This window comes from Marmota flaviventris, chromosome 10 (assembly GCF_047511675.1).
Source record: "Marmota flaviventris isolate mMarFla1 chromosome 10, mMarFla1.hap1, whole genome shotgun sequence".
NCBI classification, from domain to species: domain Eukaryota; kingdom Metazoa; phylum Chordata; class Mammalia; order Rodentia; family Sciuridae; genus Marmota; species Marmota flaviventris.
In genome coordinates this window covers 119,095,481-119,122,627 of record NC_092507.1, presented here as the reverse complement: position 1 = coordinate 119,122,627, position 27,147 = coordinate 119,095,481, and the positions used below count along the sequence as shown (strand labels likewise).

The window sequence follows — 27,147 nt, the reverse complement described above, 5'->3', positions numbered from 1 at the left end:
AGCAGCCTCCTTGGGCCTTGGGCCTGTCTTGGGGGTTGGTTACCACTCCGTGCTCTGTGCTCACACTGAGTCTCTTCTATAGATGGGAGTAACCATGTTGAACTACAAGAGATTTGTTTCCCTGCCCAGGACCATCCTGTCTCTAGAACCAAGCACAGGGTGGGAAACTCAGTAGGGTTTCTATAAATGCAGAGAAGGACAGGTTAGCATTTGATGTTTCCCAGAGAAACTGACCCAGCTTCCCTGGTCCCTTGGTCCCTGGTCCCCTACTCCAGAGGTTCCAGTCTACCACACTCAGGGTCTTTGGCCATAGAAAGCACTGGGCAAAAGCCAGAAAATTCTTAAGGTCCAACTCCTTTCTCCTCAAACCTTTTGCAGATCATCACCCTTCTGTCACAGCAGGACGAAGAACATGTGGTGACCACAGGGTATGGGAAACAGGGTAGCTTGGGGTAAAAAATTGGGCTTTTAGAGCCCAGTGGTCCTGGGGATGGATCTTGGTTTCTTCCTTTATTTATCTGAGTGACCTTGGGCAAGTAATTTTAGCTTTTTGGACCTCACTTTTCACAGCTGTTCAATACAACTAATAATTGATCCTCTCTGGGTGTGGCAATACATGCTTATAATCCCAGCAACTCAAGAGGCTGAGGCAGGAGGAACACAAGTTGAAGGTCAGCCTCAGCAACTTAGCAAGACCCTGTCTCAAAATAAATAAAAAGGACTGGGGGTATTGTTTAATGGTAAAGTTCAATCTAGTACCCAAAACAAAAGCAAACAAGAGACAACCCAATGTGCTATAGGTAGGGTGCCTAAAACAATGTGTGATATTTGGGAGGCATGAGTGTGTATTAGCTACACTTGTTGTTATGTACACTTGCCATCAGTTACGTCTCAGGGCTGAGGATGCACTTTAGCCCTGCCCTGGCTCCCCTTCCTACCATCATTCACAAACTGAGTGAGCTAAGTTACTTCTGCAGCTGGCCACACTAGTAATTGTTGACATTTTCTGCTCTTTTTTAGGGTGGGGATACTGGGGATTAAACCTAGGGGTGCTTTATTACTGACCTCCACCCCCAGCCATTTTTATTTTTTTATTTTGAGACAGGATCTTGCTAAGTTTCTTAAGGCCTTGCTAAATTGCTGAGGCTGGCCTCAAACTTGCAATCTTCCTGCCTCAGCCTCCTGAATCACTGGACATTTTCTGCTATGACTACCTTTGGTTAGAGAGGGAGACAAATTCCAAACCCAAGAGCCCCCATAAAAGATGGAGAAATATGCAAAACTAAATAGGTCCCAGAGGAGGGGAGCTTGATCTGTCTGGGGAGAGGTTTTAAAGGGGCCCAGAAACTTGAGCTGATTCTAGAAAGATGAGTAACCATTTCCAGTTGAAGAGGAAGCACGGGAGGCCAAGGAAACAGTCTGAATAAAGGCACAGAGGCATAAAAGTCTGTGGTGAGTAATCCTTTGTGACCATCTCTGGGACAAAGAATACTTCATGAGGTTGGGGGAGAGGTGGCAGGAGATGAAACTGGGAAAGTTGGCCAGGGCCAGGTGATTAAAGACCCCTTAAATGTATTTGTATTGGGGGTGAAGAGTTGGTGCCTCAGGTCAGTGGTCCCACCCCATGGTCCCCATATGTGCCTGTACATCATGTCAGGCAGTAGGACTTGGTGACCACAGTTGCCAAGGTGATTACTAGGACCTTGGGGAGGGTTTCAGGTGGTCAGGTTACACTGAGTCCATCTCTGCCCTTAGGACACCCATAGTTTCATAGCAGCAACAGGACAAACACACATATAATCAACAAAAACACATACTTACAAAATTACAGATGGCTCTAAGGGAAAATGGGAGATGAGAGACTGTGCACTGATTGGAGAAGGGGCTGGTGAGTCAGGGTTCCTAGATAAGGTAACCCAGAGCAGACAGAGGAAGGAAAAGATGACAGCCTAGGGGAAGAGGGACCCAGAAACAGGCTTGAGCAATCTAGAGGAGCATCTGGCTCCTTCTGAGAATTCTGCAAGATGGAGCCGAGTTTCAGCAAAGAGCTCCAAGTGTAACCTGGTGCGCTGTCTCAGCGCTGTCTCGTTTCAAGAAATAGCTCTTCCCACTGTGCCACGTGCTGTCTAGATACCTGAAACTGGCTGAGTCATAAATGGGTGGGAGATGGAGTTCAGTGCAGAGTGCTTGCCCAGCATGCACAAAGCCCTGGATTCAATCCCTAGTAAGACAAAAAACAAAAGTCTTGGACCAGATAGAGCTGAGTAGTAGGAAGCTTTCCTATAATTCAGGAGGTTGAGGGCATCCAGCTGTTTCAAGGAATTTCTAGGGTTGTGTAATGACACCCCCAGGGGGCCCCACCCCTTTAAAACCCTTGAGACAGCCTGTGGTCAGCCTTCAGGGAAAGTCTTGACCCAGAAAAGGGAGAACCTAGAGGGTTTTTTCCTATGGGATCCTGTGTGGGCAGGAATTCTGCCCTTGAGTCTCCCAGACACTGTAGCCTCTGCCTCAAATGGAAAAGGGACCCTCCCCTGATCTTCTCTTCCAGTTATTTGAGATGAGACGCCTCAGAGACCGGCTCCTCACATTACAGGAGTACCATTTGGCTCAAGACTTGTCACACAGGGCCTCAATTTTATACTTCTGGTGTTATCACCATGTGCAATTACAATCACATTGTTACTCTAGAGAACAGAGAGAAAGGGGCTTGCTGTAAAACTGACCGTTTTTTTTTTTTTTTTTTTTTTGGTGGCACTAGGTATTAAACCCAGCAGGGTCACTATACTGTTGGGCTACATCCCCAGCCCTTTTCATTTAATTCCTCTTTTATTTTATTTATATTTTGAGATGGAACCTAGCTTACAGCATGCTAGGCAAGTGCTCTGCTCACTAAGTTGCCCAGGTTGGCCTGAAACTTGTGATCCTCCTGCCTTAGCCTCCTGATTCACTGGGATTGCAGGCATGTGACACCACACTGGGCTTGATTTAATCTTCATTGTAGAATTTTTAAATATATTCAAAAATAGAAAGAACAGTACAGTGAATCTGAGATGCCTATTTCCACAGGCCTTTAAACAATAAAATGGAACGTGCAGTTTCCGGGGATGGAAAACTTTCTATAAATCCTGTAATAATCTTGTGGATAGCAGGATTATATTGTAATGTAACATTGTGTTTAAAAGTGTTAATTTGGGGCTGGGGATGTGGCTCAAGCGGTAGTGCGCTCGCCTGGCATGCGTGCGGCCCAGGTTCGATCCTCAGCACCACATACAAACAAAGATGTTGTGTCCACTGAAAACTAAAAAATAAATATTAAAATTCTCTCTCTCTCTCTCAAAAAAAAAAAAAAAAAGTGTTAATTTGGGGCTAGGGTTGTGGCTTCAGTAGAAGAGTGCTTGCCTCACATTTGTGAGGTTCCATCCTCAGAACCACATAAAAGTAAATAAAGATATTGTGTCCATCTGAAAAATAAAAAAATAGTGTTAATTTGGGCTGAGGATGTTTCTCAGTGTAGAGAATTTGGCCAGTATGAACCAGGGCCTGGGTTCTACCCCTAGCATCACACACACACAAAGTGTGTTAATTTCTCAAATGCAGACATGCTTGTTTTCCTTTTTAAGTGTATCTGGAACCTCCAAAGGTGGTAGGACCTGGACTTCTCCAGCTTGCAAAGGACCTGCCTCCCAGGAAGCATTTGCTAAGACTTTGAAACCTGCTGCAGAGGTTGGGGTGGACAGGGCTGCCTCTGGGAGCCCAGGGAAAGCTCCAGGCAGTAGCCATTCTTACACTGGTTTGCTCTAGACCCTCAGCTCCAGGTGATGGGGGTGGCTGATTCCAGGGCCACCTGGGGGGCTTTTCTCTCTGCCTCTGCAGGAATTCAACTATACAGCATTTACAGTGCAGTTGGCTCCCTGGGAGGGAAGGATTGGGAGCATAATCTTGGCCCTGCCTCCCCAGGCCCCAACCCAGGAAACTTTAGTTGGCTGGGAAGCCAAGAAAAGTATTTGAAGGGAGCAATTAAGCACCCTCGAAGTGCCTGCTCCAGGGTTCCGACCATTGTTTATCTAGGAGGCAGTCCTGTTAGTGACCCTAAGTCCAGGAGGACTGTGCCTGGGGCAGGCCAGCCCGGAGGTTCCCCTGGGGCAGGGCCTCTGGCCTGCCATTCTTTCAGGATTCCCACAGCGCCCAAGCTCCCCCACCCCCAGTCTCACAATGAGCTTTAATGCGCATTTCAACTGAAACTTTTCCCTTTGTATCTCTCTGTGTCTCTCAGCCTCTCTGTCTCTACTGGTCTCTGGTTCTCTGTTGTTTCCCAACATCCTTCCTGAGCCCCTGGGGAGCAGAGTTGGGGGGCCGGGCAGTGGGAACGGGACAGCGTCCTGTTCTCACCAAGGACAATAAGGGCCGGAAAGGGCTGGAGCCAAGGTCTGGTGCAGACTCCCCCTCCCTGCCTGCCCTGGGCGCCCCAGACCCCGCCCAGAGCCACTGGCATGACCTAAATGTCAGGCACCCTGCATACTAGTGCCAGTCCTGGGAAATTCAGCCCTACCAGGGTCGGAGAGCCTGCTTGCCCTTGGTCTCACCTTCCCATTGCCCTCCTGGAAGGTGGCATCACCTTCTGATCCACGGACTGACTCCTGGGACACTCAGACAGGCTTCCATTCTCCAGCATAGACACCCCCCTCCCGCCCACATTATTTACTCCCGTTTCCCGAGCTAGTAGCGGGTGCTGACGGGTGTTGTGGCCACGTGTGAGGGAGTAGGAGGAAACATCTGGTTTCCCTCTGTCCTCCAGGAATGCCACACTCTCCCTCAGGTCTACTGCCTCCGGGGTGGAGCAGAACCCCAGGGGACCAAGGGCCAAGAGGTTAGACCTTTACTCTCTCACCTGGCTCTCCGGAAGTCCTGGTGTCCTCAGGCCCCCTTACTTAATGATAGTGATTAGGTGGTTATGATGCCCCTGCCAGGGTTAATTGGCAGGTCAGGTGTAAGCAGCCTGCAACTAGGCACCACAGAGATAGGCTGGGTGGAGAGCTGCAGTTGGCGCCGACCTGCCTTGTAAATGCACCCATTCCCCAAGGAAGGGGGTCATTATTCCTGGGCCACATGCTACCCTGGTCCTACAGAGATTCCTTGGCACTGCCTCCTGGCCCCTGCTCTCTGGGTCCTCTTTTTTTGTGTGGGATTGAACTCTGGGAACTGGACCACTGAGCCACATCCTAGCCCTATTTTGTATTTAACTTAGAGACGGGGTCTCACTGAGTTGCTTTACACCTCATTGTTGTTGAGGCTGGCTCTGAACTCCTGATCCTCCTATCTCAGCCTCCCAAGCCACTGGGATTACAGGCCTGTGCCACCGCACCCAGCACTTTGGGTCCTTCTTATCCTCCCCTATCCACAGAGGATATTGGCTGTCAGGCCCCACCCAATCCATCCCAGAGTTATGTCTACCTGGACTGGGACCTGGCCCTCTGTCCGCTGCTCCCACTCCAGGTAAGGAGAAATTCAGTTTGACAGTAAGACCTAGAACCAATCCAACCTCCTCAGGGGCCCAGGGCCCATTCTGGGCAATAACCCTCCTCCCTCAGAGGCTCCTATAGATCACAACCCTTCTCGCTCCTCACATCAGTGGGGGAGATGGAGCCTAGAACTGCCATCCTCTCAGGGAGGCTGTTCTCCATTGAGCTGTGTGTCGTGTGTGGTACTGGGGATTGAACCCAGGGCCTTGTGCATGTGAGGCAAGCACTCTACCAACTGAGTTATCCCCAGCCCTCTGCACTGAACTCTACCTCTACTCCCAGCCGAGGGATAGAACAAAAGACTTCATTGTTGCCTTCCAGCCAGGCACAATGGCAAACACCTGTAATCCCAGAGGCTCAGGAGGCTGAGGCAGGAGGATCATGAATAGTAAGCCAGCCTCAGCAACTTAGCAAGGACAGAAGCAACTCAGTGAGACCCTGTTTCTAAATAAAATATAAAAAAGGGCTGGGTTGTGGGTCAGTGGTGAAGCACCCCTGGATTCAATCCCTGGTAACCACCCCGCTACACACACCTAAAGAAAAAAAAAGTTTCCTTCCATAGCAAGACCTCAGCAAACTCTCATCCCTGGTTCCTAAGGGATAACTTGCTGGGGAGGGTGTTGCTAGTCTCCAGAAGATAAACCCACAGCGCCCTCTGTTGGCATTTTGGGGAAACTGCTTAGCATTCCTTCCTGGGCAGGGCATAAAAGGCGAGAAGGTTCTGGGGCTCAGCACACAAATGGGAGTGGGGCAGGGTAAGGTGGCCTCTAATCCTTGACCAGAATCCTTTACTTCCTTCTTCATCTTCACTGGGATTTCTTCCCTAACTTAGGTACCTCCCATGTGCAGAATTCTGTTCTGGAAAGGTGGAAGGGTAAGTTCTTTTATTTAACCAACTCACCAATCTTCTGCCCAGTTTCAGGCATGTGGCAAATACAAAGCTGATCAAGACAGGTGTGCACCTAAAGCCCACACCATCCAGTAGACACCCAAGTACCCTAAAGGTTAGGCACTCTGGACAGATTCACTCCTCATGACAGAGTAGGCAGGGCAGGACCTGAGCAGTCCCTGGTGGGCCTCATTCCATCAGAGGTTGCTTGGGGTGGAAAGCTAGAGTAACAAGGCCCCACAGGGAACCCCACTGCAGCACTGGTGTGAAGGGCTTTTCTCCAACTCTTCTGTTCCGAGATCTATTCCAGTTCTGACAGACAGGGCTTCCTTCACTGCAGCCTCATGGCTCTTACCAAAGGTCACGATTGTGGATCATTCATACACTTTTCCACAATGAGACTCTCACAAGTAAAAGCCACTCCAGTATCTACCAAAGCGCCCAACCTGACAGCACTCAATAAATATTTGGCAAAAATGAAGGCTAAAGCTGAGTGCAGTGGTACACACCTGTAATCCCAGCTACTTGGGCAGCTGAGGCAGAAGGAACGCAAACTTGAAGCTGGCCTGGGTTACTTAGTGATATCCTGTCTCAAAATAAAATTTTAAAAGGGCCTGGGCTGAAGCTCAGTGGTAGAGTGCTTGTCTTGCATGCATGAGACTCTGTGTTCGATTTCAGTACTGCAAAAAAGAAAAGGGGGGAAAGTTTCCCCATCCACAAGGTCTCAAGAGTAGGCGCCTATCTGTCTTAACATTTACATACCCAGCAGGCATTGTTAGGGGAGGCCCACAACATAGCACAGCTCACAGAGCTACAAAGAATCAACTTTATTAGACATTTGTGGTTAGTTTCTCTTCTTGCCCTTGCCGGTGACTTTGGCTGGTGTGAGGACTGGAGCTGTGGCCTGGTACAGAGTAGAGGAGATCTTGTTGATGTAGTACAGACCAACCATGGAGAAGATGAAGCTAGAGCAGGGTAGAGACAGAAAGACCACAGCATCACTGGGCATGCTACCAGCCTACTGCCAGGGCAGAGTCTAGCTTCAGGGAAAGAATCCAAGTTCAGGACTGGAAAACTAAAGGAGGGAACAGAGGGAGAGCTACATGGGGCGGGGGAAGCCAGGGTGATATACCCCTTACCCAGCTGTCAGGCACATACCAGGTGGTGACACAGACTCGGTGGATGAGGCCAGATGCAAAGAGAGCCAAAAGGAGGCAGAGGAGGACTAAGGAGACAAGAAAGGACAAAAAGAGTCAGGTGGTAATCACAATGGAAACCCAGGCATTTGTCCACAAAGCCTAGAAATCAGAGGCCCCCTGAATCTTGGGAAACCTGCTTGGAAGGGCGTGTGGCATGATGACAGGAGGAGGACTTCTAATGGTCTTCACAATGCTTAGAACACTAGCTCTGCCCCAAACCCACTAAACTTCCTAGCTTGCCTCAGCCCGAAGAGCAAGACTTGGTCCCATTTAGGAAGGGGGTTAAGGCCTTTCCAACAGATGCCAGCTAATGAGAATCAATTCGTTAAGCTGGCTGACTAGTGATGGAAGTTGAGGGACTTGCTCCCTGGACACAAGTTGGGAGACTGATTGTCTGGATACAGTCGTTTATCGGGGCAGGAAAGGACCTTAAGACATCTGGAATAGGACAAGAGAGAAGGTGGGAGGGCAGAAAGCAACGGCAAACAGGCCCATCTGCCCAGCCAGGGAGGGCAGGGAAGCCAAAGAGGAACAAGAATCTTGCCTCCCCAACAATGGTTCCTTTCAGAAATAAATGAAAATGGTACACATGGGATCAAAATGTAACAGAGAGAAGTCCTGGGACTTGAAAGGAGCTCTGGAAGCCTGCAACAGGGCTAGGTGGAGAGAACAAGAACTAGAGGTGGGGGGGCAAGAAATGAGGGCAACAATGACAGATCTGTCTTATCAGATGGAGATTTCACATGAGGTGGCATCTGCTGTGAATTTCTGAACATGTGGCATTCCTTAGGTGATCTGGCCTTAATGCCTAATTTGCTTTATGAACTTAATTCCCCATAAGTAATCAAATCATCAATTCTAAATTATAGGAACAAGTAAGGATTATTCCAAACAGAAAATAATCTCAGAGTTATCCCTTCTGCCATAAAAATTTGGTGTATGTAATACTTAGGCTCTTCACAAATTCTCTCAGTAGAACTCACTAATTTGGGGTCAATTTCACATCAGAACCCCTCTGAACTTGGTCCTGCTTCCTCTTCTGGATGAATGCCAAACATGAGCCCACACTTGTCTGTGCGCCTGAAACCTTCCCTGGAACTGGTCCTGGCTTCCAGAGGCCTTCTCTTCCAGCTGAATTCAATGTCATGAGCTAAGTTAGATACTGAATCCAAAAGTATCTTCAGAGAGTTGAGTGAACTTCTTTCTTCTTCGTTAATTTTGTTTTTTGGTGCTGGGGATCAAACCCAGGACCTGTGCATACAAGGCAAGCTCTCTACCAACTGAGCTATATCCCCAGCCCCTTCTTCTTTCTTCTTAACCACCTTTACCTTCTAAGCACTTAGAAATTCGGTGTCATGTCTGGGGAGGGTCAGAGAGGAGAGGACTCAGACACTTACTCTCAGGGAAGATCTTTGCTTGGAATCCTTTGCCAAAGACCAGATTCTCCAGATTATTGAAGGCCTGCGTTGAGTTAAGGAGAAGGGAATACAACAGGGGCAGAACTGGGAGGTGACCAGGGAAGGGCACAAGTCTACGTGGCCCTCCACCCTTCCAGCCCCTAAACGCTCCTCCCCTTCCAGCGCAGGCAGGATACTGTGAGAGAGAAGACGAAAAGGCCGGAGCCCAGCAGGCCCCCCTGGATGGTGAGCCACTCGGTGGAGGCCAGCTGGCGGCTGTACATCTGCATCCCTGCGAAGAGCAGCAGGGACAGGAGAGAGGACAGAGCCAGCGAGGTGCCGGTACCCACCACTGGAAGGGATGAGGGAAGGGACCGAGTCAGGCTCCGCCCCCCTCCAGGAGTCACAGGCACCTTGGGTCGGTCCGGAGCTCGGCAGGCCGACTACTTCCCAGCACCCAGGGCTGCAGCCGCACTCCCAGCCCCCCTCATCCCGCAGCGAGCCCCAGGAACTCCTCAACCCAGGACGGCCGACCCCTCCGGTCCCGTGGAAATGCCCGCTCCCTAGAACCCGGAGCACGTCAGCTTTGACCCGAAAGGACTTGGAAAGCCGGCCCGCCCAAACTCCGACCCCGACTAGCCAGGCCTGGGGATCCCGTCGGTCCTGTTACCCATCATGCCCCTGCAGTGGGTCGGATCCGAGCCTCCGGCCAAGAAAGAGGAGAGCCGAACTGGGCGCGGTTAATTGTGCGCATGCGTCAGCGCCCCATGCGGACTGGCTTCACCCCACCTCTTCCTCTTTCTCCCTCTCGGCGCCGGCACGCAGCGCCCTCTTCTGACAAGGAGGAAATAATGCGTCTAGGAGCATCCTCGGCCACCGCCCTGGTCCACAGCCTTCCCCTGTACCCAGTGGGTCCGCCGCCTCTCAGTACAAGCTGCACTTACGTCTTCAAGTCATTGGGCACATGGCCTCTATCCTGTAGCCCATCAGTGTCTTCTCTGCCGTTCATTTATGTCACCTCTAGTGCATGTTCCTAAACCTACCTGCCACGCTTACTGCCTCAACATCTCATGTGGGTTCTTGCCCAACCCAAACTGAAGCGCTCCCAACCTGGAGCTCATCTTCCTCTAAAACTAGCCTCTTGCTATACTATGAGGAAAAATAAGAGCTAACGAAGAATTCTAACATCAGACATGCAAATACCATTCCATGTTACCCAACCCCCGTGAACGCCTTTCCAAAACCACGTGGGGTTTTGGAACTATTTCCCACCCACCCCCCACCCCGACGGGCGCCGTTCAAGGCTGGTCCCTGGAGCATGCGCAGTGACACCTCACCCCCACCCCTCCCCACACCCCCACCGGGCTCCTGCATTAAGCCCGGGGTTCGCAGCCGCAGCCGGGATCAGGCACCCGGGGGCGGGCGGGCACGGTAGGGCCATGGCTGAGGGTGAGGATATGCAGACCTTCACTTCCATCATGGATGCACTGGTTCGCATCAGTGTGAGTTAAGGTGGGGTCGAGGTGAAGGGAGGGGGGCATAGAGGGGTCCGGGATAAGCCAGAACCTGGAACAGGTGGGGATCCAGGCAGATGCTGGGGTGTTGGCAGGGGGCTAAGTGATGGCAGAAACGACTGGGAGGGTCGGGGTGTAGGTATGAGGGTAATCCCGGCAGCCAGGAGGTGAGTACCGTGGAGGCGCCCGTTTGCTGGGATGTAAGCAACGAGGAGCTGCCCGGACGCAGCGGGTGGACTGGGGTAGCCGCCAGCAGTGCACCAGGACTGGGGCTTCAGGGGGGAAGGACTAACCTACGAGAAGGGGGCATGTGTGAGCTTGGATATTTTCCAAGAAAACTGAGGACACGTAGGGAATGATGAAGGAGCTGCTCCAGGGTGCATCTCCCAATTTGAACCCCTCCCTGAGACCCCACCCCATCGCACCCCACTCAGGGCTGCGCCGAGCCTGCGGTTGTCATGGCAACCCGTGCCCGGCTCTCCCAGGGGCGGTGCCAACCCTGCTCCCCCCCACCACTTCCTTCCCCCTCCCTCCCTGTCCCTCCCTCCTTTGTGTCAGCTGCGCCCCTGACCGGGATGGCTGCGAAGAGAGGGACCAAGGTGAGGCGTGGGGGGTGGGGCATAGCTTGAGGACCCCCGCCACCAAAAGGGGGAGGGATACTTCCGGTGGGGAGGGGGCGAGTAGGCGGGGCGCTTGACCCCCCATCCTCAGCTTGGGGAAGGGGTTGAGGGCCGACCTGGTTGCGCTGCAGGAAGCGCTGAAAGGCCAAAGGGTAGGGGGCCAAGGGGAAGGGGTTGGTCTTGGGAGACTAGAGGAGATAGATGGAGAAGTGAAGGATGAAGGACGGAAGCTGGGGTGGCCGCAGGCCTGAGCCGCGGCAGGAGGATGGAGAGCAAGCAGTGCCTGGCTGGCGGGGAGGAGTCACGCGTGTGGAGGGGGTGTTAGAGAAGGGGGCGGGGGTCCGCATCGAGCTGCAGAATGGGCGGTGCCCTTGATATATATGCCGGGGGTGGGGGCAGGTGGCCCAGAGATGGAGGGATGGAGACAGGTGAGCTGGGCTGCCTCCCTGGGCCTCTGCAGCCCGAGTGATGGTTGTGGGGGTTGAAGCTGGGGAGGCAGGAGTTCCAACTATCCCTTCTCCGTGCAGTCTTAGCTATACTGGAGGGAAACAGGCAAGGCACAGAGGGCTGGGAAGCAGTGTGAACCAGGCCAAGGCAGGTCCTGGGCAAAAGCCATAGGTAGCTTGTCTTGCCTCTTCTTGAGACTGCTGGGATCTCTAAAGGCAGCTGAGGGCCTGCTCAGATATGCCCAACTATCCGAGCTCTGATCCATCCTCCTGGTCCCTCCACAGACAAGCATGAAGAACATGGAGAAAGAACTGCTGTGCCCAGTGTGTCAAGAGATGTACAAGCAGCCACTGGTGCTGCCCTGTACCCACAACGTGTGCCAGGCCTGTGCTCGGGAGGTGTTGGGCCAGCAGGGCTACATAGGCCATGGTGGGGACCCGATCTCGGAGCCCACGTCTCCTGCCTCCACCCCTTCTACCCGCAGCCCCCGCCTCTCCCGCAGAACTCTCCCCAAGCCAGATCGCTTGGACCGGCTGCTTAAATCAGGTGGGGCTGCGGCCTGTGGGATGGGGGTGGGAATGTAGAGCCATGCATCAGGAAGATGGAAGGGGTTCATCACTGGTCAGGGCTGCCTGTCTGTATTTTCAGGGGTGTGGATGTTGCTTATTTGAGCTCTAGTGAGAACAGAGCTCTGGCGCAATAAAAATCTAATTTTTAAAAATTGAACAGACTTCACCCACCCACAGTCAGCTGTAACTTACCTCCTCTACCTCCGGGTCCATCTACAGGCTTTGGGACATACCCCGGGCGGAAGAGAGGTGCTTTGCACCCCCAGGTGATCATGTTCCCATGCCCGACCTGCCAGGGTGACGTGGAGCTGGGGGAGCGGGGCCTGGCGGGGCTTTTCCGGAACCTGACCCTAGAGCGTGTGGTGGAGCGGTATCGCCAGAGTGTGAGCGTAGGAGGCGCCATCCTGTGCCAGTTGTGCAAGCCCCCACCACTAGAGGCCACCAAGGGCTGCACAGAGTGTCGTGCCACCTTCTGCAATGAGTGCTTCAAGCTCTTCCACCCCTGGGGCACCCAGAAGGCCCAGCATGAGCCCACCCTGCCCACCCTCTCCTTCCGCCCCAAGGTGAGCCAACCCTTGCAGGGTCTGGGGAGGGAGGGACAGGGTGGTGCTGAATGGATGGGGTGCCTGGCATTGTGGGCTTCCAAAATGAGGTGGGCAGGGGCTTACCACTGCCAAGTTCCTTTCTCTGTAATAAAGTCATGTGATAAAGCACTCAACATCTCTGGGCCTCCAGCTCATCTGCTGCATGGAGATGAGAATATGTGCCTTACCATATCCACACTGGCAGGGTTGTAAGTAGGATCACAGGAGATGATCATTGTTCAGTACAAAGTGCTGTTTATACATTTCGTTCACTCACTGAACAAATATTTATTGAGCACCTATGACCATGATGCTATTCTAGGCATTGGGGTACAGCAGTGAACAAGATGGACAAAGTTAATTATGAACCACAAGCCTTAGATTAATTATCACCATTATTATCATTATTACCACACATCCCAAACCATAGGTGAAAGGAGGAGCAATGCTGGTGAAATGGCATTGCCTGGACTGCAGGAAAGGTCTGTGATGTCAGTGTTCACCACCAGATGGCACTGTGGAGCACCACCCACTGATCCTTCCCCTCTCATCTGACCAGTGGAGGGAGGGCGCCCAGCTGCTCTAGCGATGGGCCAGAACTTTTACACGCACCCTTGGCTGACTAGCTCATTGCCCTTTGTATTTCTAGGGCCTGATGTGCCCAGACCACAAGGAAGAGGTGACCCACTACTGCAAGACATGTCAACGGCTGGTATGCCAACTCTGCCGGGTGCGACGAACCCACAGCGGGCACAAGATCACACCAGTGCTCAGCGCTTACCAGGCCCTCAAGGTGAGGACCCCTCCTCACCCAACCCCAGTGCCAACTCACACCCACATACCTCCTCCTAACTGCTGGCTTCTGCTGAGCCAGACATGATGCCCACCTCCTTCTTCCCCCTCAGGACAAGCTGACAAAGAGCCTGACATACATCCTGGGAAACCAGGACACAGTACAGACCCAGATCTGTGAGCTGGAGGAGACCGTCAGGCACACCGAGGTGAGGGAGGGCATGGGGGTGGGTCTTGGGCCCTACCCGGGAGTGGGAACGAGAAGGGAATGTGGGTGGGCATGCCCCCATCACCTCTCTGCCAGCTCAGGAAGTCTGTGAGGGGTACCTGTGCATGACATGGTTCTGGTTAAACTTGGTTGGCAGGAACCCTAGTGTCCCAGGGAAGGCTGTCCCTGGGACTGACTCTAGTGAGGTTGGTAAGCTGTTGCTGAGGATGAGAGTCCAGATGTCCTCAGCCTCACTCTCCTACTGAGGATCGCACACTTGCCTGGAACTCAGTGAGGTTATGGCTCTGATCTTGTGCCAGACTGAATCAGCTGACATGGGGGGGATAGGCAATGAAGTTGGCATAGCTGCCAGCGGACATTAATTAGTGTGGTCCAAGTGGACATTAGTGTGGTCATGGTCTCTCTTATTTGAATGAATCCTTAAGGGATTGGGATTATGACGGAATTAAGGAAAAATATCTCAAACTGGTATATTGATTATTTCAAGTTGAAATTGTTTGAGGAACTGAATTTCAGAAAGGGCCATTTGGGCCAGGTGCGGTAGCTGATACCTGTAATCCCCAGGAGGCTGAGGCAGGAGGATTCCAAGTTCAAGCCCAATCTCAGCAATTTAGTGAAGCCTTTTCTCAAATTAAAAAAAGGGGGGTGCTGGGGGAGTAGCTCAATGGTAGCGTGCTCCTGGGTTCAATCCCCAGTACCACAAAAAAAAAAAAAAAAAAAGAAAGAAAAAAGAAAAATTCATTTGGCCTGTATTTCCCTACACATTATCAGCCATAAATATTCTTTTGGAAGGAATATTCTTTTGGAAGGCTTCACGTGCCAAGACCTGAAAATAGCTTCGATTGCCACAGACTAGTAATTGGGGCTACAACGAACCTAAATAAACAAACTATTTGAAGTGACCCTTATCTTCCACTAGCTTCTACCCCACTTCTCCACTTATCTCTTAGCAACAGCCGTAGGATTTACTACCTCAATCCAGATATTTATTTGTTCTGTCATTCTTTACAAATGTACTGGTCTGTGACTGGGGGTAAATCTCAGTGGTAGAACATGTGCATAGCATATGCAAGGCCCCAGGTTCAATCCCTAGTACCCAAAAGAAAAAAGAAAATGTTCTTTTTTTAATAAAATTTTAAGAGCATCAGGCTTAGGTGATTTCTTTGGGATTCACTGTTTTGTAAAGATCCCCAAGTACATGTAAAATTAATAAAACTCTCCAGGCACAGTGCAGTGGCACTTGCCTGTAATCCCAGCTACAAAGGAGGCTGAGGCAGGAGGAAGTTCCAGTCCAGTTTTGGCAATTTATCAAACCCTATCTCAAAATAAAAAGGACCATACCTCAGTGGTAGAGTACCCCTGGGTTCAACCCCCAGCACCACAAAAATAAATTTAAATTAATAAAACTTTTATGCTGGCTTGGCATGGTGGGGCACACCTGTAATCCCAGCAACTCGGGAGGCTAAAGCAGAAGGATCTCTCATTCAAAGCCAGCCTCAGCAAAATCGAGGCCCCAAGCAACTCAATGAGACCTTGTCTCTAAATAAAATAATAATAACTGAAAAAAGGGGGGAGCTGGGGATGTGGATCAATGGTTAAGTGCCCTGGGGTTCAATCCCAGATTAAAGGAAAAAAAAACTTTTTTGCTTTAGCCAAGCATGGTGGCTCACACCTGTAATCCCAGCAACTCAGGAGGCTGAGGCAGGAGGAGCACAATTTCAAAGCCATCCTCAGCAACTTAGCAAGGCCCTAAGCAACTTAGCAAGGCTCTGTCTCAAGATAAAAAATAAAAAGGGCTGGGTTTGTAGCTCAGTGGTAAAGTGCCCAGTACCAAAAATAAAACAAAACAAAATACAACCTTTATGCCTTTTTCCTGTATCAACTGAGTTCAACAAAAAAGGAGCAAGTAGATCTCTCTCTACCCTATAGTTATGATGTGGTCATCCAGGAAGGTTAGCACAAACCTTCAAAAGTTGAACCCAATGCCGGGTGCTGTGGTGCATGCCTGGAATCCCAGCTGCTGGGGAGGCTGAGGCAGGAGGATCACAGGTTCAAAGTCAGCGTCAGCAAAAGAAGGCACTAAGCAATTCAGTGAGATCCTGTCTCTAAATAGGGCTTGGGATGTGACTCAGCAGTTGAGAACCCCTGAGTTCAATCCCCAGTACCAAAAAAAAAAAAAAGGTGAGCCCATTTGGGGGTACAGGCCTTAGCAACCATGAGTCTGGCCCTATTAAGTTGTGTGGGTAGGATTCCCCCAGATCCCCTGTGATCCTAGTGGTGCTGTGGTGTCCCAGGAGGCTGGCACAGGAAGATAGTAAGTCATGCATCCTTTGGGTGTTGCTCCCTGGGCAGGTGAGTGGTCAGCAGGCGAAGGAGGAGGTGTCACAGCTGGTACGGGGGCTGGGGGCTGTGCTGGAGGAGAAGCGGGCATCGCTGCTTCAGGCCATTGAAGAATGTCAGCAGGAGCGGCTGACCCGTCTCAGCACCCAGCTCCAGGAGCACCGGAGCCTGCTGGACGGCTCAGGCCTGGTGGGCTATGCCCAGGAAGTGCTTAAGGAGACAGACCAGCCTTGCTTTGTACAAGCAGCCAAACAGCTGCACAACAGGTACCGAGGGGCGTGGCACAGGGCCCAGGCTTCTGGGAGGCAGGGGCATTTGGGGGTAGCGACCTCTCAGACAGTGTCTAGAGTCCTCGCCAGGCTGAGAGCTGGCGCCTTGAGGGTTTTCATTAGGCCAAACTGAGGCCCGCATATTCCAAGGGGTGAGGAAGAGACCCGAGGCAGAGGCCAAGGTTCTCAGGGGCAGGCAAGGCAAAATCAAGGGGAAGGGTGGCTGCCCAGACGGCAGTGCCTAATCCCTTCCTGCCCCCATCCCAGAATTGCCAGAGCCACTGAGGCCCTCCAGACATTCCGACCAGCTGCCAGCTCCTCCTTCCGCCATTGCCAGCTGGATGTGGGGCGTGAGATGAAGCTGCTGACAGAGCTCAGCTTTCTTCGAGGTAAGGAGGTGGCCAGGCCCTTGCCCAACCAGAGCCTTCCTCCCCTCCTCCCCAGCAGCGGGCCCGGGGGGCAGTGCCCACCAGGGAGCTCCCCGGCCTCCCACCCAGCCCACCTGCCACACCGTCCTACCGCGCTCAGCGCTGCTTCTCCCTCTCTTTGTTTGTAGGCTGTGGCCACCGCGGACTCTGCTCCGGAGCACCCCAGGCAAGTCAGCGGCCCTGCCCCGGGGGCCCTGCCCCCCGCCGGGCCCCCAAACCAGCCCCTCCCGTGCTCCAAGCAGCTCAGCCCCCCACTCAGTGCTTTCTTCTTTCTGCTCTACCGACCTCCTGGTCCTCCCACTTGACCAGTGCGGTCTCTTTTGAGCCTTCTTTAGGCCCTGCCCTTCTCATCTTTTGTCCTGGGACCCCTATTCTCTTCCCCTTGACCCCCACGCCCTGCCCTGCTGGCTAGCTTGCTTTGCCTCTGTCACCTCCCTGTTTCTGTCTTGCCGATGCTGGCACCTCCGCCCCAATCCTGCTTCCCCTCTCTGCCGCTCAGGGCCCTCTTGCCTGGGTTCCCGTGGCCTTTGTCTGCCCCCCCTGGGGCTCCTCTTAATTCAGAGACTGTCTAAGCCAAAAGGAGCCCCCGGAGCTTATCTGGTCTGACACCCTTAAGTGACCCAGGAGGAAACTGAGGCTCAGGAAGGGAAATTGACTCACCTCAAGTCCAGGCCTCCTGACTCCTGCCCAGTGCTCTCCCACCTCTTCTTCCTTGGGCCCTGACCTGTCCACCCAGTGCCCAGTGCCCAGATGGGCTCTCTCCTCCGTTCCCTCACCCACACTCACCCCCCCGGCTCCCGCTGCTTTCCCTTTTCCTGCCTGCCCTGCCCTTCATGCCAGGCCAGTGATCAGGCCCTGACTGACCCCCGCTGTCTCTTCCCACAGTGCCCGAGGCACCCGTCATTGACACCCAGCGCACCTTTGCCTATGATCAGATCTTCCTGTGCTGGCGGCTGCCCCCCCACTCACCACCTGCCTGGCACTACACGGTCGAGTTCCGTCGCACTGATGTGCCTGCCCAGCCGGGCCCCACCCGCTGGCAGCGGCGGGAGGAGGTGAGGGGCACCAGTGCTCTCCTTGAGAACCCTGACACAGGCTCTGTGTACGTGCTGCGTGTCCGGGGCTGCAACAAAGCCGGGTACGGCGAGTACAGCGAAGACGTACACCTGCACACGCCCCCAGCACCTGGTAAGTGACAGGCGGGTGGCACGGAGTGGCAGACACAGACATCTGTGCAGGGGGCATGGGGATGCCAGGCTTGGGTCCTCCACGGGTTCCAGATGGACACTGTAGAGACAGTGTATTTTTTTTAATGGGGGTTGGGGTACTGGGAATGAAACCCAGGGACATTTTACCACTGAGCAACATTCCCAGGCCTTTTTTTATTTTTTATTTTATTTATTTATTTATTTATTTATTTTTGCTGGGAACTGAACCCAGGGCCTTGTGCATGCCAGGCAGGCCCTCTACCAAATGAGCTATACCCCAGCTCCCAGTCCTTTTTTTTTGAGGGGCTGGGGTTGTGGTTCAGCGGTAAAGCACTCGCCTGGCATGCGTGAGACGCTGGGTTCAATCCTCAGCACCACATAAAAATAAATAAAATAAAGATATTGGGCCCAGCTACAACTAAAATCTACAACTAAAATATATATAAAATTGAGGGGCTGGGGATGTGGCTCAAACCTGGCATGCGCAGGGTGCTGAGTTCGATCCTCAGCACCACATAAAAATAAAATAAAGATGTTGTATCCACCAAAAACTAAGAAATAAACTTAAAAAAAAATTGAGACAGGGTCTTGCTAAGTTGTCCAGGCTGGCCTCAAACTTGTGATCCTCTTGCCTCATAAACTGAGATTAAAGGCAGCTTAGAGGGATGGTTTAATACTGTCGGTCGTGTGCATTCATACTCTGGAGCTAGACCTCTTGTATTCTAATCCCAGATCTAACTCTTGCTGTGTGCTTTTCAACAAGTTTTTCACCCTCTCTGAACTTCAGAGTCCTGTTCTACAGGGGACAGTATTGCTGCCAGGCATGATGGTGTGTGTCTATAATTGCAGCAATTTGAGAGGCTCAGGGAGGAGGATCATAAATTTGAGGTCAGCCTGGTCAACTTAGCAAGATCCTGTCTCAAAATGGAGAAAAGAAAAAAAAAAAAAAAGGGAATTACAAGAGCTGAGGCTATAGTTCAGTGGTATCCTGGGTTCAATCCCAGTCCCCCACAGAATAATAACAACAATAAAGATGCTTCATCGAGTTGTGTGAGAATTTAACTGTTCTGAGGCAACACTGGTGAAGACAGCACAGTTTCTGGCTCATAGTTCAATAAATGTCAGGAAAGTGACTCTAGAAAACAGTTTGCATGCTGGGACCTGGGCATGATAGGGGACACTTACCACCAAAGCAAAGGCAGAGAGGGAGGGTTGGATATAGGGCAGGTGTGAGCCCCCGACTGTCCCGAGGGCCTACCACGGGGCAGAGGTTGGAGGAGGCCTTGTGAGTCGGTCAGGTCTGGGGCTCTGGTTCTTGTTCACTAGTCACCAGTGAAACTTCCTGGAGCCCGTGTCCACTTGGAATGTCCCTTTCTTTTTCTCTTATGAGCCTCATTTCAGTTCCCCAGGTCCGTTCTCCTGCGTTCCCCTACCTCTTCCTGGTAACTGAACACCCTGAGAGGTTGTTCCCTGTTCTGAAATCTCCCAGGGTCTTGTGCTCACGCCTCACTGTCCCCAGTGCCAGCGTTTGTTCCTGATTCTTCCTTCTGTCTCAACCCTCCTCCCTGTTCCAGTTCTGCACTTCTTCCTCGATGGCCGCTGGGGTGCCAGCCGCGAGCGGCTGGCTATCAGTAAGGACCAGCGAGCAGTGCGGAGTGTCCCCGGGCTGCCCCTGCTGCTGGCTGCTGAGCGGCTGCTGACTGGCTGTCACCTGAGTGTGGATGTGGTCCTGGGCGATGTAGCTGTGACCCAGGGCCGCAGCTACTGGGCCTGTGCCGTAGACCCTGCCTCCTACCTGGTCAAGGTGGGCGTCGGGCTGGAGAGCAAGCTTCAGGAAAGCTTCCAGGGTGCCCCGGATGTGATCAGCCCCAGGTCAGGCCCCTTTGGAGGGAATGGGGACCCTGGGTGGGAGCCAGGGACAGGGCAGAGGTAGCAAGTGCAGCACCCAGAATTGCCGTGATGGGGTTTGGAAGGAAGCAGCAGGAACAGAGGAGCCAGGCTGGGAGGCTGTGGGTTCAGCACAAGGGTCTTTGAGGATTGGTTTTCAGGGTGTGTGGCTGGGGAAAGGGACGAGGGAAGGGAAGCCATTATCACTTGCTTCTGTCTGTCACTCAAGACCAGAACCCCACATCTCCACATCCTCATGTCCTTTCTAGCGCTCTATTTTTTCCATGAAACTTTTTCCCTCCAGAACTTCCTTCACCCCCATCTTTTCTCAATTCTTTCCTTAAACATCTCATTTCTACAAGCCGTTTCCCTCCCCGCATCTTTTTTTTTTTTTGATACCAGGGATTGAACTCAGGGGCGCTTAACCACTGAGCCACATTCCTAGCCCTTTTAATGTTTTATTTTGAGACAAGGTTCTCATTAAGCTGCTTAGGGCCTTGCTACCTTGCTGAGGTTGGATTTGAACTCATGATCTTCTTGTCTTAGTCTCCCAAGCCACTGGGATTACAGGCATGCACCACTGCACCCAGCCATACCTTCCCCCATCTTAATCACTAACCCCTCATCCTTTCTAACTCTCAAAACCCTCTCCCCAGCTAGGCACAGTAGCACATGCCTGTAATCCCAGCGACTTGCCCTCTAATCCCAGTGACTCAAGAGGCTAAACCAGGAGAATCACAAATTCATGGCCAACCTCAGCAATTTAGCAAGACCTTAAGCAATTTAGCAAGACCCTGTCTCAAAATGAAAAATAAAAAAAGGACTGGAGATATAGCTTAGTGTTAAAAGCACCCTGGGTTAATCCCAAGTACCAGCATGATTTCCTGAACACCATTTTTCTCAACATCTTTCTATCTTGATAAGCACCACATTTGGTGTGGAGAGTACTAGGAATTTAACTCAGGGGCACTCTATCTCTGAGCTGTATACCCAGCCCTCTTTTTATTTCTTATTTTCTTTTTTCTTTTTTTGGTATCAGGGGATTGAATCCAGGGATGCTTTACCACATCTCCAGCCCTTTTTATTTTTAATTTTGAGACAGGGTATCTCTAAGTTGCTGAGGGCCTTGCTAAGTTACTGCGGTTGGTTTCGAACTTGCAATTCTCCTGCTTCAGCCTCCTGAGCCCCTGGGATTACAGGCATGCACCATTGCACCCAGCTCTTTTTCACTTTTTAAAATTTTGAAATCGGGAGTCTTGTTAAGTTGCTGAGGCTGGCCTCAAATTTGTAATCCTCCTGCCTCAGCCTCCAGAGTCGCTGGGATTACAGGCATGTGTGACTATATCCAGCTGCCACATTTCTTTAGTGTGCTGTGCAAATACTTACCTTCCCTTTTCTCCAACGTCTCTCATCAATGTGCTTTCCTTTCAATAACCCTTTCCCACCAAACCAAGCCCCCAACCCTATACTCTGAACCCTGTCTCTTTGATCCAAAGTCAATTTGTTCCACCTCTCACTCCCAGCATTCCATCCTCCCAACATCTCATCCTCCTGGTCTCCTGTGCCTGGCTCCCTTATTCCACCCCCAACATCCTCCTACCCAACTCCCCCTTCCGCAGGTATGACCCGGACAGCGGGCATGACAGCGGTGCAGAGGATGCCACCGTGGAGGCGTTACCACCCTTTGCTTTCCTAACCATCGGCATGGGCAAGATCCTGCTGGGGTCTGGAGCAAGTTCAAATGCAGGGCTGACAGGGAGGGATGGCCCGGCTGCCAGCTGCACAGTGCCCCTGCCACCCCGCCTGGGTATCTGCTTGGACTATGAGCGGGGTCGGGTCTCTTTCCTGGATGCTGTGTCCTTCCGGGGGCTCCTCGAGTGCCCCCTGGACTGCTCAGGGCCTGTGTGCCCTGCCTTCTGCTTCATAGGGGGTGGTGCGGTACAGCTGCAGGAGCCTGTGGGCACCAAGCCGGAGAGGAAAGTCACCATTGGAGGCTTCGCCAAGCTAGACTGATCCTTTCCGACAGCTCTGTCGACCTGGAGTCTCACTGGGCCCTGGCTTCCCCGAGCCTCCCACACTGGGTTGTTTCCCCAGCAACATCTCCCTCAACTCTTCCTGACATGTGGTCCTGCCCCTCACCTTCTGTCTGTGTCTTCCCAGGGCTTTCTCTTGACCAAGGGACTCTCCTCAGCTCACCTCTCTGGATGCCCCCCATTCTCTCCATTGCCTGTTAGTTAGCCCCAGCCCCCATGCCCACCAAGCCTCCGCCCCTTGCCTTGCCCTTGGCATCTTACCCAAATCATGGAGAGAGCCCCTTCCTCACCCCTGTCTTGTGCCAAGGCTGACTGGGAGGGAGGGCGCCTGGAATACTGGGCATGATCCCCAGCTCTGCCCTTTGCCTTGCCAAACTCCCTGCCCCGTTGATGCTGAACTACGTACAGCCTTGGGGCAGACGGGCTTTTGGTCTCCCGAGTGGGGACGGGACCCTATCATCCTGCTTTATTTGGGTCTCCCCTACCCCCCAGCCGCATGCCCCTTACCTCCCTCTTTTCCCGCTTGCATGCTTTACCTGTCCCGTACCCATGCCAACGTGCCAAGTCTCCCTTGGGGACCCGGCTGAGGCTGGATGTTCCTGCTGGGTTGGGCCAGGCAAGGCGTCTCGTGCTTGCTGCTGCCTCCCTGCAGTGGGCACTCTAGACCTGGGCCAAGCAACAGCTGTAACTTTCATGGTTTATAACAATAAACTGTGACGCCAGGCACATTTCTGCCTTCCCCGAGCGTGACCATTCCTCTTGGTTTCTGTGCAGTGTATGGGGGTGGAAGGGTTCCAAGGTGCTTTGGTCAGGGTAGGGTGCTTGAGGGAAGGAGCTACCCAAGCCAGGTACTCCCAGCCTCCTGCCACACCTGTGCTAGGCCCAGGCCCCAGCTTACCATAGCTGCCAGGAGGCACAGCACCCTGGCTGCTGCGTCAGGTCCTAGACCGGGCACCTGGACAGCCACACTGGGCCCCGGGGGGAATGTGGTTCAGGGCCCGGGCATCGTGCCTGGGCCTAAAAGGGTCACGGAACCAGAATCACTTCCCCATTCTCAGGGTGCCTGGGATCCCACCCTAGGGTTAGCAGTGGGTGTGGCGTTGAGGGGCCAGGGTGGGGGCAGGGTCTGGCGCCAGCTGCCGGATCTGACCCAGCCCCCACTTATCACAGTGGTGTTGACTCTGGTGCTGTTATCACTGCCCAAGGATTTGCTTCACACCCAGGCAGCTAAGAATAGAGCTGCCTGGGGGCACAGTGCCAGCAGGAGAGGAGGGTGGCCAGCCCAGTGAAACCCAGGCTGGAGGAGAGGGGACAGCCATCCACTGGCTGAGCCACGTGCTGACGGAGCCGAGTCATCCTGGCCCACCGGAGCAGGCCTAGGAGGTTTCATTTCCTTCTTCCTCCTGTGCCACCAGGAATGGAGGAGAGGTGACTCTTGAGTTCTCCAGCAGGTCACCCTATGCCCCAGTATCACCTGTTTCCCCACATCGGCTTCTCAAACCCTGCTCCTTGCCTCCTTTCCACCTCCAACCTCCCAAAAGTCCCTTCCAGGGTTCCATCTCTGACACATTCTAATGGACCCTCCTTTCCACCAGTTGCAGATTGAAAGATCACAAGTTGGCACGACAAGAGGCCACATTTTATTCAGTCAGGTTTGGGTTCTCACCTCCATTGCCAGAATTTCTAGGCCAATCCTCCTGAGAGCTACCAGGGCCCCACTGTCCCAGGCATATCCCCCGGGGCACAGCTGGGCTTCACCAGGCTAAGATGGGTTAGGGGGCTTGGTAAAGCCTCTGAGGGAGGCTGTGAGCAGCCCACCGGAATTCCCAGCTCATCAGCCCAGATTGGGAGAGAGGGGCTCTGGCAGTGAAGAACCTGAGGCACTTCTGGCAGCTGAGCGCTGAGCAGGTGACCTGTCCCTACAAGTTGGCAGAAGTGGCTGCCACTGCTGGGTTCGTGTAAGAGAGGCTGCCTCCGCCATTGCCTGCAGACACCTGGGTGGAGGGAAAAGAGATCCAGGGTGAGGGGCAAAAGCTATCTCTTGGGACCGCTGGATGGCTCCCCAGTCTGGGGTAGTCAGCCCAGGGACTGGATCAGCTCTCAAGGGGTTAACTTGGAGACAGCACCTGCAGCCCCACCAGCAGCCAGGTGACTGTAAACAGCGGCTCCTCTCACTGCTCCCTTCCACTCCCTCCCCCGGCTCTGCTCAGCCCCCTGGCCTGCCCAGCCTGCACCTCGCCCGCTTCTCTCTCCATTTTCTGCTCCTCCAGCCCAAGTGGGGGGTTGTGCGCATGCGAGCATATAAAACTGGGAGAAGGAGATCCCCAGAAGGAGAGAAAGGGAGGCAGGAAAAGGAAACTCATCTCCTCCCCCACTTGAGTGGCTTTCCAGTCCTGGGTGACTGCTATAATTATTTACTAGGTCCTGCACAGAAAGGCAGTGTGTGTGTGTGTGTGTGTGTGTGTGTGTGTGTGTGTGTGTGTGTACAGGTGGTGGGGGGGTGTCCTTGCTTCCCTGAGGCTCCCAGGAACCCCTCAGCTCCGTTACCTGATTTGGTGAGATTTCTTCCTCTCCCCTGGAGACCCCCCAGCCTTTCTCAATCTACTCCCCACTCCAAGGAGGAGGTGAACCAGGCCCAGGTGTACTCTTGTGACTCTGCAGGAAGAGCTCCCCTGGACACACTGCCCCACCCGTTTTGCCTCTGGGCATCCTACTGGGCACTGCCCTGGTGCCCATTCAGCCAGTGGTGAATGTGGACAGGTAATGAATGCTCTTTGGGGAATGTTGGTAACGAGGTTATTCCCTCTTGAGGTCCCCTTGCTTCCTTGATCTCTTTCCCAGACCTGTGCCCCAGAGCACCCCCACCAATCTTGCCAGGCTCTTTAAGGCTCACCTCTTACAAGCTCTTTGGGTTTCCAAATACCCCCCTGGGACACCTCCCCAGCCAGAGCCTCTGCCTCCATTCCCTGCTTGGGGGGGCCCAGCCTCACCTCCTCATAGGGGCTACGGTTGGTACTTCCAGGGGGCATATAGCGCCCATGGGTGTGATAAGTGGGGTATTCACTCATAGGATGGTAGGTTTCCCGGGATGGAAAGATATCCAGATGCCCATAGTTCTTTTGGCGACACCGACACACCGCCTGGGGAGACAGGAATGTATGCTGGACCACAGGGTTCCCTCTACCAGGGGATTCCAGTGAAGGCCAGAGACTGAGTACTTACCAAGGCAATGAGATATAAGATGGCCAACGCAAGTAGAACACAGACCAGCACCAGCAGGGCAATGCCCCAGCCTGGTACCCCAGACCCAGACTGGGCAGAGGAAGGAAACAGCACCTCATTTGCTAAAAGGAAAAGCAGTGGTCAAGGAAGTCTCCAAAAGGAGGTAGCCCTCCTCCTGCTAGCACCAAAGGAAAGAGCACAACTGGAGGGAGAGGAGACCTTTCATGGGGCTCGGCTCTAGTTGGGGATGTAGCCTCACCCTTGATTCTTGAGATGTTCAGGTTATAATGCGATCCTTCCTCTTTGAGCTGATAAAACTGTGACATCACTTCTTTGGCATTGGTGGTACCCTCCCGGAAGACGAGAGTCAGTTCTACCACCACAGATCCTGGTCTGGTCATAGGAAATACTCAGTTCAGCCAAAGGTCCCAGCTTTTGGCTCATTATTTCCCCCCAACCTTAAACACAATGGTCCCGCACAACATTGATGACAACAAGCCCCAACACACACACACAGAGTCTGACCCAGAACTGTACCTGAACATGATATTAAAGAGGCCCAGAAAACCATCTTGTTTATAAACCTGCAAAACCTGGATGAGAGGAAAAGGACTCAGGCTTAATGCAAAAGATTAAATAATTCTGAAAGCTGCCCTAAGGGAGTATGGCAAAGGAAAGGCAGATACCCACCAATTCAGAAATGTTCCTCTGCAGTTCTTGATAGTAGTTGGTTCTAGGGTTTTCCAGGGAAGAATTAAACTTGAGGTTTAAAATGTAAAAAGACAGGGAGAAGAAAGAGACCCTAACATACACCTGGGAAGGAGAACTATGATTGCAGGAGGTGGAGGGAGGCACCGTGCTATGGCTATTGCTACTGGCAACAGTACTGTTGCTCATGTTGGCAGCGGTGGTAGAAATGTCAGACGGCTGGCTGGAAACTGAGGATTTAGTACCCTTGTCGAGTAGGGTTGTAGTAGCCATAGTAGAAGTGCCACTGTGTACTGAAGTGGCAGCTGAGACTGATGAAGTCCCCGCAGTTGGGGCTAAAGTGTCATTGTGGGCTGGGGTGGAGGCTGAGCTGCTTGGAGCCCCAGTGGTCCCAGATGAGGTGCCATGGTGGGGTGGGGTGGAGGCTGAGCTGCTTGGAGCCCCAGTGGTCCCAGATGAGGTGCCATGGTGGGGTGGGGTGGAGGCTGAGCTGCTTGGAGCCCCAGTGGTCCCAGATGAGGTGCCATGGTGGGGTGGGGTGGAGGCTGAGCTGCTTGGGGCCCCAGTGGTCCCAGATGAGGTGCCATGGTGGGGTGGGGTGGAGGCTGAGCTGCTTGGAGCCCCAGTGGTCCCAGATGAGGTGCCATGGTGGGGTGGGGTGGAGGCTGAGCTGCTTGGAGCCCCAGTGGTCCCAGATGAGGTGCCATTATGGGCTGGGGTGGAGGCTGAGCTGCTTGGAGCCCCAGTGCTCCCAGATGAGGTGCCATGGTGGGGTGGGGTGGAGGCTGAGCTGCTTGGAGCCCCAGTGGTCCCAGATGAGTGGCTATGGTGGGCTAGGGTGGAGGCTGAGCTGCTTGGAGCCCCAGTGGTCCCAGATGAGGTGCCATGGTGGGGTGGGGTGGAGGCTGAGCTGCTTGGAGCCCCAGTGGTCCCAGATGAGTGGCTATGGTGGGCTAGGGTGGAGGCTGAGCTGCTTGGAGCCCCAGTGGTCCCAGATGAGGTGCCATGGTGGGGTGGGGTGGAGGCTGAGCTGCTTGGAGCCCCAGTGCTCCCAGATGAGGTGCCATGGTGGGGTGGGGTGGAGGCTGAGCTGCTTGGAGCCCCAGTGGTTCCAGATGAGGTGCCATGGTGGGGTGGGGTGGAGGCTGAGCTGCTTGGAGCCCCAGTGGTCCCAGATGAGTGGCTATGGTGGGGTGGGGTGGAGGCTGAGCTGCTTGGAGCCCCAGTGGTCCCAGATGAGTGACTATGGTGGGCTGGGGTGGAGGCTGAGCTGCTTGGAGCCCCAGTGGTCCC

The 27,147-nt window shown here is 53.2% G+C and overlaps 3 protein-coding genes across 5 annotated transcripts; 1 reads left to right on the top strand and 2 right to left on the bottom strand.

The window, feature by feature from the left end:
* Positions 1 to 7,214: 7,214 nt before the first annotated feature.
* On the bottom strand, positions 7,215 to 9,758 carry Krtcap2 (keratinocyte associated protein 2). Its single transcript, XM_027920865.3, is given in 6 exon segments — positions 7,215 to 7,373; positions 7,567 to 7,633; positions 9,005 to 9,068; positions 9,202 to 9,356; positions 9,675 to 9,720; positions 9,723 to 9,758. Coding segments are annotated over 6 exon segments (489 nt in total). The 3' UTR covers positions 7,215 to 7,252.
* A 1,312-nt stretch (positions 9,759 to 11,070) lies between these two features.
* Positions 11,071 to 22,674, top strand: Trim46 (tripartite motif containing 46). Of its 3 annotated transcripts, XM_071618373.1 has the most exons (11): positions 11,071 to 11,117; positions 11,870 to 12,131; positions 12,374 to 12,717; positions 13,388 to 13,531; positions 13,644 to 13,739; positions 16,112 to 16,365; positions 16,636 to 16,757; positions 17,682 to 17,984; positions 19,579 to 19,876; positions 21,511 to 21,698; positions 21,819 to 22,674. In XM_071618373.1, exons 1-11 carry the CDS (start codon positions 11,094 to 11,096, stop codon positions 21,902 to 21,904), a joined length of 2,121 nt encoding a protein of 706 aa, XP_071474474.1. In that variant the 5' UTR covers positions 11,071 to 11,093; the 3' UTR covers positions 21,905 to 22,674. The 3 variants fall into 3 exon arrangements, with proteins under 3 accessions (XP_071474474.1, XP_027776784.1, XP_027776785.1); XM_027920983.3 differs by having other exon boundaries at positions 21,511 to 22,674; XM_027920984.2 differs by lacking the exons at positions 19,579 to 19,876; positions 21,819 to 22,674 and having other exon boundaries at positions 21,511 to 21,674.
* An 877-nt stretch (positions 22,675 to 23,551) lies between these two features.
* Muc1 (mucin 1, cell surface associated) lies at positions 23,552 to 26,210 on the bottom strand. Its single transcript, XM_027920808.2, has 6 exons — positions 25,837 to 26,210; positions 25,684 to 25,739; positions 25,406 to 25,539; positions 25,147 to 25,268; positions 24,915 to 25,064; positions 23,552 to 23,918 (listed from the first exon to the last, which is right to left on the bottom strand). Exons 1-6 carry the CDS (start codon positions 26,125 to 26,127, stop codon positions 23,844 to 23,846), a joined length of 828 nt encoding a protein of 275 aa, XP_027776609.2. The 5' UTR covers positions 26,128 to 26,210; the 3' UTR covers positions 23,552 to 23,843.
* Positions 26,211 to 27,147: the final 937 nt, after the last annotated feature.